Below are 10,691 nucleotides of genomic sequence, written 5' to 3' on the forward strand. Positions count from 1 at the left end.
GAGGATGGTTTCAGAGGATCTGACTGTGCCAGTTGTATGCATTCTGCGGTGACCGGCCTCGCTTGTGTCCTTGGAGTGCTGGTAAATGTGCTGTGATTGTTTCCTTGTGCCTAGCTCATGTTCATTACAGCTGGATGCAGTTGGCAGATTGTCTGATGCTCACGATACAGCAATGTTGGAGTCTTGCTCCTTCACACACAGAGCTGGTAATGGAACATGAGACAGGGGAGTACCTTTGGTGTCTGTTCTACTCGTTCTTCTTGTATTCCATTGCTGTTGGTTTTATGGACTTACAATCCCCTTATGTGTAATCCTCTTACTTTTTTTTTTCTTTTTTAATTTTCACATCTCTGTTGGCGTGCATCCAAGAGGTCCTCAGCTCCTGGTTTGGAACATCTTACTGAGGCTAGTTGTTCAGTATCTGAGGTTTTCTCTGACAGAATAAAACCAATACCCATTTTGCTTCGAGCTGTCATGACATGAGCTCCACAAATGCTGTTTCTTTTTGTTGTGCAGCATTTACACCTGAGATTGCTGAAGGAGTTCAAGACATGAAGGGTGGTGTTGGTGGCCCTGCAGGCAGTATTCTTTGTCATTCAGTGTGCCCTTGAAACCTTTCTAATAAAAATTACTTTGTTTGTTTGTTTGTTTGTTTGTTTTGGTTGGGGACCTTGTGAAATCTTGCTATGTGTGGTTCTAGAAGGGTGCCTGAGACTGTAGATCTGCTGGAGTTGTGATGTTGATATGTTGCTCAGAAATGCATTCCTGGGATGCACGTGAAACAATAATGCTCTTGTCTTTGCCTGATTGTGGCCTTTTGTTCCTGACCAGAGAGATGGTTTGACATACGGTGTCCTGATTTCATGTGCTTTCAACATTGGCATTCACAGCCAGCCCCTTCAAAATCCCCAGAATGTTTCATTGGAAGATGTAACACATACATGCATAGAGTTGATGTTATCCATAAGAGTGTTTGCTTGTCAACATCTGGGGAGTTCTTTCACAAAATGAAATGAGCACCTTTTGCCTTTTGGGCTGTCACACCATCACCTTTAGAAATTGTGTCCCTCATTCACCTGTAATGTTTGCATCTGAGATTGCTGATGCACAGAAAACTGGAATGGTCAGCTGCAGAGGGTGTGCTGGGGACAGTGTCTATGTGATTCTCTTTGTATGTTTCTTTGTGGTGCTTTCATTGATGAGAAGGTTCTGCAAGAGCTGGAGTCAGCCTTGGGGTGTGGCGAGCAAGTGTGGTATCTGGTGGAGGTGAACATATCAGTGGCACTGAGGAGGACCGGGCCATTCCTGATGTTCCTATGGTGATCTGGTGATCTTGAGCAGGGCGATCTTGTGTTTGCTGATAACTTGTTGGAAGGTGATGTCTTCCTGGGATGGTCCCCTTTTTGCAGTGGAAGTGAATGCCGGGGACCTTAAGGTACCTCGTGTTGAAGGTGACACGTGGACATCCATGGTTCCCTTGCTGAGAGCAGGACAAACACTGCATTTCGATGAAGCTGGTCAGGGCCTCATCCTGTCAAGGTCTGTGTGTCTCCAAGGAAGGCTATTTGTGTCAATCCCTGGCCCAGTGTTCCAGGGCCTCCCCAGGTTCTACGTAGAGTTTTGTTTTTGTCTGCCCACTTGGTTTTCATTCACCTCACTGTTCTGTACCATAGGCCTGGATTTGCAGCAGTCTGGCAGATGGCCTTTGACTCCTGTGTTTTTGAGCATGAGGAGTGGCGGCTCCATCAGAAGCTGCTGTAAACGTTGTCCATCGGTCCAGCTTTCTCCGTTTCCATCTGAGATTGCTGAGCCAGTGCAAAACCTTGCGAGTGCCGTTTGTGCAGGGGGAAGATCCTGGCAGTGGTGGGAGAAGACGAGGCTCTGCAGAGGGTGATGCTCAGAGGTGGGTTTGGAGCTGGATTGTGTCTGTGGCGTGGAGCATCGTTCAGGTGTTGTAGCAGTGATTTTTTGAGCGGCACGGAGAATGGGTGGGCATTTGGCAATGGGCAGGATGATACTGAGTAGGAAATGAGCCTTGTGTGTGTGAAAATGTGATGCTGGGTGGAATCCAGAGTGTGGCATTGACCAAAAAGTGGGGAGGAGGGGAAGAAGTGCTCTCCGTGTTCATGATGTTGGCAAAGCTCGTGTTTTGCTGAAGTGGGAGTGGGATCCTTGACTGAGGAGCTTTTGCTGAGCTTGATGATTTCCGTACAGTCCAGCTTCCCTAGAAATCACTGAAGACTTTAAATGAGACTTTCCCTTGTAAACCAGTTCTCCATCCATGAATCTATTCCTTTTTCTGAGCAAGAAACCACTGATGCTGCTGGTAAGCTGTTCCTATGCAAAAATTATGTGTTTCAGAGACTGATGTATGTATTTTTTTTGCTGTTTAGTTGTGTTTGCTTTATGTTGGATGGACTCAACATTGCCTGGGGAACGCCTGTAGGTTTGGAGCCTTCTGGTGAATATGTGGACAGCAACAGAACAGTTTCTCTCAGTGGCAACAGTTCCTTCCCCTGGTGTCTGCCTGGACTAATGAATAGAGGAAATTTCTAAGGAGGCATGATGTGGTGGGTGTAATCTTTGTGCACTTGACTTCCCCCAGTGTGTGTATTTGCATAGCTGGTGTTGGTGGAGATGGTGGGTTTCTTCTAGCAGGGCTCATTCCAAAAGTGAATGAGTGTATGGGAGCAGTGTGTGGTGTCCAGTGATTTCAGAGGTGTCCCACATCTGAAGGAAATTTTTCCATCCAGCTTCCCCAGAAATCTCTGATAACTTTCATTAACGTTGTTCTTTATAAGCAATTCTCCTGTCATGGAAATGCTTCTTTTTCTAAACAAGCAAGCACTGATCCTACAGGTTAGTGGATCGTACTCAGAGAAGATGTGTTGAAGCGAGCAATGCATGGCTTTTTGCTATTTAACTGCAATATCATTATGTTGGATGGACAGAACGTAGCCTGTGTAATGGCTGTAGATTTGGAGCAGCAGAGCACCGCTGCCTGATCTTGTTCCTTTCCTGTTGCCTTCCATCTCAGTGTGAACATGCAGCAGGACAGTCATGAAAGGTTGCAGTTTGTGAAAGTGAGTGAAAGACTCACCTGAGTTGTATGGAGGTCTTGGAGACTGTTTGCAGTGGGCATCCACGTCTTGTGTGCAGTGGCTCATCAGAGAAATTCCTGGGGGGACATGGTCCTCCTGAGTGCTAAGGGATGCCGTACAGAGCAGAATGGAAGGCGGTGATGAAGAAGAAGAAGATGTCTTGCCTCAGAGCATGTCTGAGCTTGATTGGAAGAGTGGTGCAGGCATTTGGAAAGCATTTTGATAAAGGAGGAAAAAAAAAGAAGAGGAGGAAGAAGATCAGGAATAGGAAAGAGGAGAGGAAGAGAAGCAGATGGATAGAAGGAGTGAATGAAAGAAAGGAAACATGAAGAAACATGTACGATGAATGAAAGAAGTAAGAAAGAAGGAAAGAAGGAACTGAAAGGATGAAAGAAATAAAAGAAAAGGAAAGAAGACACTGAAAGGACGAAACAAACAGGAAGACAGGTAGAGAACAAATGAAGAAAAAATCTAAGAGAAAGAAAGAGTGAAAGAAAGAAAGAAAGAAAAAGAAAGAAAAAAAAGAAAGAAAGAAAGAGAAAGAAGGAAGACATTGAGAAGAATGCAAGCAAGCGAGAAGCAAGGAAGAAGCAACCAAGAACCAAGCAAGAAAGAGAATGGTAGAGAAACAAAGGAGAAAAGCGCCAGGGAAGGAAGGAAAGGAGAGAGTGAAAGAAGTGAAAAGGAAATTTAGGAAAAGGAAATTTAGGAAAATTAGGAATATTTAGGAAATATAGGAAATATAGGAAAAGAGGGAAATTTAGGAAATGGAAGGGCAGGAAGCAAAGAAGCAAAGATGGAAGGAGGAAAGAAGTGAAAGAAGAGAAAGAATGAAAGTAGACGTCCAGAAGAATGTAGGCAAGTAAGAAAGCAAGCTGGAAAGCAAGCAAGGCAGAGAATGGAGGAGAAGGAAAGGAGGAGAGAGACGAGAAAGAAAGGAAGGAAGCAAGCAAGCAAGGAGGAGCGTCCGTCGGCGTGGTGCGTGCAGGGCTGGGAGCCGGTCGGTGTGCGGGGAGCGTCGTGTGGAGCGCAGCGCTGCGGGGCTGTTGCCCCCTCGTTAGCGCTGCTGTCTCGGCCTGTGCTGGGCTCGGTGGCGGCGCCGTCGCCGTGGTGTGTCCCGCGAGTGCCGGGGGCGTCCCGCGAGTGCCGGGGGCGTCCCGCGAGTGCCGGGGGCGTCCCGCGAGGCGGGGGCGGCGTCGCTGCCGTGCTGGCGGCGGCGGGCGCGAGTGAGGCGGCGGAGCACACGGTGTCGCTGCAGGCTCAGGAACGGCGCGGGAGCGGCGGGAGGGCGGCTCCGCCCCGGGGCGGCGGGAAGGGCGGCTGTGCGCGCGGGGGGAGCGGCGCGGGGCGGGCAGGAGAGCGGCGGCGGCGGCGGCGGGAGCCGTGCGGGGCGCGGGCGGCGGCGGCGGCCATGGCGGTGTGCGTGCGGGCCGTGGTGCGGGTGCTGGTGCTGCAGGCGGCCTGGGCGCTGGGCGGCGGGCAGGTGCGCTACTCGGTGCCGGAGGAAGCCAAGGGCGGCACGGTGGTGGGTCGGCTGGCGCAGGACCTGGGCCTGGAGGCGGGCGAGGCGGAGGCGCGGCGGCTGCGGCTGGTGGCGCAGGGCCGGCGGGCGAGCGTGGAGGTGAGCGGGGCGAGCGGGGCGCTGGTGGTGAGCTCGCGGCTGGACCGGGAGGAGCTGTGCGGGAAGAGCGCGCCCTGCGCCCTGCGCCTGGAGGTGCTGCTGGAGCGGCCGCTGCGCGTCTTCCACGTGGAGGTGGAGGTCACCGACATCAACGACAATGCCCCGCTCTTCCCCGCCGCCACCAAAAACCTCAGCATCGCGGAATTAACGACGTTGCCGGGGTCCCGCTTTCCGCTGGAGGGCGCGTCGGATGCGGATATCGGAGCCAACGCGCAGCTCTCCTATACCCTCAGCCCCAGCGAGCACTTCGCTCTGGACGTGAAATCTTCAGATGATGGTAGGAAGTCGCTGTTCCTGGTGCTGACGAAAGGTCTGGACCGCGAGTCGCTGGCCGAGCACCGTCTGGTGCTGACGGCGAGTGACGGGGGCAGGCCGTCGCTGACGGGCACGGTGGAGCTGGTGGTGTCGGTGCTGGATGCGAATGACAACGCGCCCCAGTTCAACCAGTCGGTATATAAAGTGCGGCTGCCAGAAAACTCGGCGGAGGGGACTCTCGTGGCACACGTGGGTGCCACAGACCCGGACGAGGGAATTAATCACGAATTTTCCTTCAGCATCGTCAGTTCAGTTCCTGCTGCCAAGAGAGATGTCTTCAGCATTGATCCGCAGACAGGGGAGATCCGTCTGCGGGGCCCCCTGGACTTTGAAGAAGTGCGCTTATACGAGTTACAAATCGCAGCGAGAGACAAGGGCGTTCCGCCGTTGTCGGGGCACTGCGAGGTGGTGGTGGAGGTGTTGGACGTGAACGACAACGCGCCCGAGGTGTGGGTGACGTCGCTGTCGGTGCCGGTGGCCGAGGACGCGTCGGTGGGGACGGTGGTGGCGCTGCTGAGCGTGTCGGACCGGGACTCGGGGGCGAACGGGCGGGTGCGGTGCGCGGTGTGGCCGCCGTCGCCGTTCGGGCTGGTGGCGACGTTCGCGGGCTCGTACTCGCTGGTGCTGCGGGAGGCGCTGGACCGGGAGCGGGTGTCGGAGTACGAGGTGGAGGTGCGGGCGGAGGACGGCGGGGCGCCGCCGCTGCGCGCCAGCCGCGGGCTGCGGGTGCCGGTGTCGGACGTGAACGACAACGCGCCGGCGTTCGCGCAGGCCGTGTACACGGTGCTGGCGCGGGAGAACAACGCGGCGGGCGCGGAGCTGGCGCGGCTGTGGGCGCGGGACCCGGACGAGGCGGGCAACGGGCGCGTGAGCTACTCGGTGGCGGAGGGCGGCGCGGGCGCGGGGTCGGGGTCGGGGTCGGGGTCGGGGTCGGGGTGGCGTCCGGCGTCGAGCTACGTGTCGGTGGACGCGGAGAGCGGGCGGCTGTGGGCGCTGCAGCCCCTGGACTACGAGGAGCTGCAGGTGCTGCAGTTCGAGGTGCGGGCGGTGGACGCGGGCGAGCCGCCGCTGTGCGGCAACGCCACGGTGCAGCTCTTCGTGGTGGACGAGAACGACAACGCGCCGGCGCTGCTCCCGCCTGCCGGCGGCGGGCCGGGGCCCTGGGCTGCGGGCGAGGCGTCGTCGTCGTCGTCGGCGGCGGGGTCGCTGTGGGCGTGGGCGGCGTGGGGGGCGCCGGCGGGGCAGGTGGTGGCGAAGATCCGCGCGGTGGACGCGGACTCGGGCTACAACGCGTGGCTGCGCTACGAGCTGTGGGAGCCGCGGGGCAAGGGCCCGTTCCGCGTGGGGCTGTACAGCGGCGAGGTGAGCACGGCGCGGGCGCTGGAGGAGGCGGACGGCCCGCGGCAGAGGCTGCTGATCGTGGTGCGGGACCACGGGGAGCCGTCGCGCTCGGCCACGGCCACGCTGAGCGTGTCGCTGGTGGAGGGCGCCGAGGCGGCGCTGGCGGCGGCGGGGGCGGTGTCGGCGGGGGCGGGGCTGCGGCCGGCGGCGGGCGCGGAGGGCGGCGCGGCGGCGGCGGCGGCGGCGTCGGCGACGAACGTGTGGCTGGTGGTGGCCATCTGCGCGGTGTCGAGCCTGTTCCTGCTGGCGGTGGTGCTGTACGGGGCGTCGCGCTGGGCGCCGCGGGCGGCCGTGCTGGCGGGGCCCGGGCCGGCGACGCTGGTGTGCGCCAGCGAGGTGGGCAGCTGGTCGTACTCGCAGCGCCAGAGCCGGAGCCTGTGCGTGGCGGACGGCGCGGGCAAGAGCGACCTGATGGTTTTCAGCCCCAACTGCCCGCCGCCGCCCGGCCCCGCGCCGAAGGAGCCGCCGCAGGAGCCGCCCGCTCTCCTGGACACGGTCAGTGCCACTCGCCCTCCTCTCGACCCTTAATCTTGCCCGCTTTCTCTCCCTCGTCTTTTCCTTCTTCATTGCCCGTGTCCTCGCTCTTTAGTCTTGTCCTCTTCCTCTGCCTAACCTTACCTGTCCCTGCTCCTTCCCCTGCTCCTAGCCGCCCCCTCGAGGGGGTTGTGGCAGCCGGGCGCATCCCCCGGGCCCGTGGCCGCTCGGTGCTCGTCAGGTGCTCGAGCTGCGAGTGCCAACAGTGCTGTGGCCAGGGTCTGTGCCCCAGCATGGGGCCTGTCAAGGGCTGGTGTACTTGGATCCCCCCTCCTGCTGCCGGGACAGGGCTCTTCTGGACACCTCTTGTGCTGTACAGGGTCAGCTGTGAAATCTTCTCTGCATGCATGATGGTGGAAAGTCATTCTCATGGCTGATACCTATGGTTCCTGAATATTGGTGTCTTACTTCTTCTCACACAGTTACAAATGGGACACGGGGCCGGTGAGCACCGTTGGTGTCTGTTCAACTGGTTCTAGTTGTGGCCATGTATGCCTGGTCCTATTATTGTGGTACAGGCAGCATATTACTGTCTGTAATCAGCTGATGGTGGCTTTTGCATTGTTGTATTTTATCTCCAAGATCTCCTCATCTCTTGCTTTGGGACATCTTATTGAAAGCAGCTGTTCAGTATCTGAGTTTTTCTCAGAGAGAATGAAATCTGCCAATTTTCATTAGAGCTGTCACAACATGGTCTCTGCAAGTCCTGTTGGTCACTGGTTTGAAGCATTTCTGCTTGAGACTGTTGAAGGACTGCAAGACAGGAAGAGTCAGTCTGGTGGTGACTGTCCATCAGGCACTATTGAAAGCCCTTTAAGTAGCTGAATGACAAGCCTGCTATTGTCATTGTGCTCTGTTTTGTTTTTGTTCTTGTTGAGAACTTTGTGTGTTTTGATTGTCCTGTCAAGAAGAAATGACGAAGGTGACACTTAGGTCTTTAGGCTTTTCTGACTGTTGACTTGTATTCCTTGTCAGGGAAGTGGCATGTCACACAGAGCCCTGCTTAGAAGTTGTTACAAAGAGTCTGCCAGACATGGTGGATTTAGTACCATTGGAATATTTTTCATTTTTTGTAGCTGTCATTGATGGGAAGGGTCTGTGAAAGCTGGAGTGATCCTTGGGGTGGGAAGGGAAATCATGTAATCAGGTGGAGTTGAATGTGGCAATGGCAGTGAATGGGACCTGGCCATTTCCTGATGTGAGCGATGAACTTGTAAAGGATCTGCATTGCATGCCATAACCGAAGAAGAAGAGACGCGTACTTGTGTTAAGAACACACGTCCCAGAATGGTGGATCATGGGTGTCTAAAGCAAAGCCTGAGGAAGTATCGTCCCAGAGTATTGCTGTGGAAGACCCTTTCCCAGGCTCCAAGAGACGTGATTTGAAGGTCTTCCTTAACTTGAGACAATATGTGGTGTTGAAATGGTCTGGATGTCATTTGAGGCATAATGCCTTTCATCAGTTGTGAATCTCTCTTTCTCCTCTGGGACATGTTGAATGAGAAGGAAAAACTTCAGGCATCACAGAGCAGTGGACCAGGAAGTGGAGTGGGTGATTTCCCTCGAGGCAGGGATGTGTTGTCCTTGTGTGGAGGGCTGGAACTGCATTAGATCAGGTTGCAGAGGGCCTTGTCTTGTGCAGGTCAGAATATGTGAAAGGAAGGCATTTTGACTCCCTCCCTTTCCTGCTGTTGCATGGATTCTGTGTAGAGTTGCAGTTGCTTGTGATCACCATGTCTCTGCTCTCTGCAAGCCATGCTTGTGTCCCCTGTCTTTTTCTATGCGCATTGAAAGTATACCAAATTTCACTCTCTTTACCACCAGAAAGTTGTTTGTAAAGGGGAAGATGCATCTGAAATCATGTTATACTTTTCCCTTTATGAGTATGCCGCTAGAGTGCTTTGGAGTACAGAGGTAGAAGAGCACAGCCAGAGGTCAAGGCAAGAAGGAAACTGGTTTGAAGCATGAACCAAGGTGTTTTGTTTGAGAATGGCTTCAGAGGATCTGACTGTGCCAGTTGTATGCATTCTGCGGTGACCGGCCTCGCTTGTGTCCCTGGAGTGCTGGTGAATGTGGTGTGATTGTTTCCTTGTGCCCAGCTCATGCTCATTACAGCTGGATGCAGTTGGTGGGGTGTCTGATGCTCACAATACAGCAATGTTGGAGTCTTGCTCCTTCACACAGAGAGCTGGTAATGGAACATGAGATAGGGGAGCACCTTTGGTGTTTGTTCAACTCGTTCTTGTATTCTACTGCTGTTGGTTTTATGGACTTACAATCCCCTTATGTGTAATCCTCTTACTTTTTTTTTTCTTTTTTAATTTTCACATCTCTGTTGGCGTGCATCCAAGAGGTCCTCAGCTCCTGGTTTGGAACATCTTACTGAGGCTAGTTGTTCAGTATCTGAGGTTTTCTCTGACAGAATAAAACCAATACCCATTTTGCTTCGAGCTGTCATGACATGAGCTCCACAAATGCTGTTTCTTTTTGTTGTGCAGCATTTACACCTGAGATTGCTGAAGGAGTTCAAGACATGAAGGGTGGTGATGGTGGTCCTGCAGACACTATTCTTTGTCATTCAGTGTGCCCTTGAAACCTTTCTAACGAAAATGTCTTTGGTTGGTTGGTTGTTGTTTTTTTAGTTGGGGACCTTGTGAAATCTTCTTGCCATGTGTGGTTCCAGAAAGGTGCCTGAAACTGCAGAGCTGCTGGAGTTGTGATGTTGAGACATTACTCAGAAATGCATTCCATTGAGGCACATGAAACAACTGTACTCTCATCTTTGCCTGTTTGTGGCCTTTCATTCCTGACCAGAGAAATGGTTTGACATACGGTGTCCTGATTTCACGTGCTTTCAACATTGGCATTCACAGCCAGCCCCTTCAAAATCCCCAGAAGTTTTCATTGGAAGATGTAACACATGCATGCATAGAGTTGATGTTATCCATAAGAGTGCTTTGCTTGTCAACATCTGGGGTGTTCTTTCACAAAATGAAATGAGCACCCATTGCCTTTTGGGCTGTCACACCATCACCTTTAGAAATCGTGTTGCTCATCCCCCTGTAATGTTTGCATCTGAGATTGCTGAAGCACTGAAAACTGGAAGGGTCAGCTGCAGAGGATGTGCTGGAGACAGTGTCTATGTGATACTGTTTGTATGCTTCTCTGTGGTGCTTTCATTCATGGGAAGGTTCTGCAAAAGCTGGAGTCAGCCTTGGGGTGTGGCGAGCAAGTGTGGTATCTGGTGGAGGTGAACATGTCAGTGGCACTGAGTAGGACCGGGCCATTTTGTATGTTCCCAGGATGATCTTGAGCAGGGTGATCTTGCCTTGTGTTTGCTTGCAACTTGCTGGAAGCTGATGTTTTCCTGGGATGACCTCCCTTTTTGCAGTGGAAGTGAATGCCGAGGACCTTAAGGAACCTCATGCTGAAGGTGACACGTGGACATCCATGGTTCCCTTGCTGAGAGCAGGACGAACACTGCATTTAGATGAGGCTGGTCAGGGCCTCATCCTGTCAAGGTCTGTGTGTCTCCAAGGAAGGCTATTTGTGTCAATCCCTGGCCCAGTGTTCCAGGGCCTCCCCAGGTTCTACGTAGAGTTTTTTTTTTTTTCTGCCCACTTGGTTTTCGTTCATCTCACTCTTCTGTACCATGGGCC

At 53.8% G+C, this 10,691-nt stretch overlaps 1 protein-coding gene across 1 annotated transcript; it reads left to right on the top strand.

Moving 5' to 3' along the window:
* Positions 1 to 3,724: 3,724 nt before the first annotated feature.
* On the top strand, positions 3,725 to 8,579 carry LOC310881521 (protocadherin alpha-2-like). Its single transcript, XM_083798961.1, has one exon. It carries the CDS (start codon positions 4,000 to 4,002, stop codon positions 7,024 to 7,026), a length of 3,027 nt encoding a protein of 1,008 aa, XP_083655087.1. The 5' UTR covers positions 3,725 to 3,999; the 3' UTR covers positions 7,027 to 8,579.
* The last annotated feature ends 2,112 nt before the right edge of the window (positions 8,580 to 10,691 follow it).

Source organism: Anser anser, assembly GCF_964211835.1.
Source record: "Anser anser genome assembly, chromosome: 14".
Lineage (NCBI taxonomy): Eukaryota > Metazoa > Chordata > Aves > Anseriformes > Anatidae > Anser > Anser anser.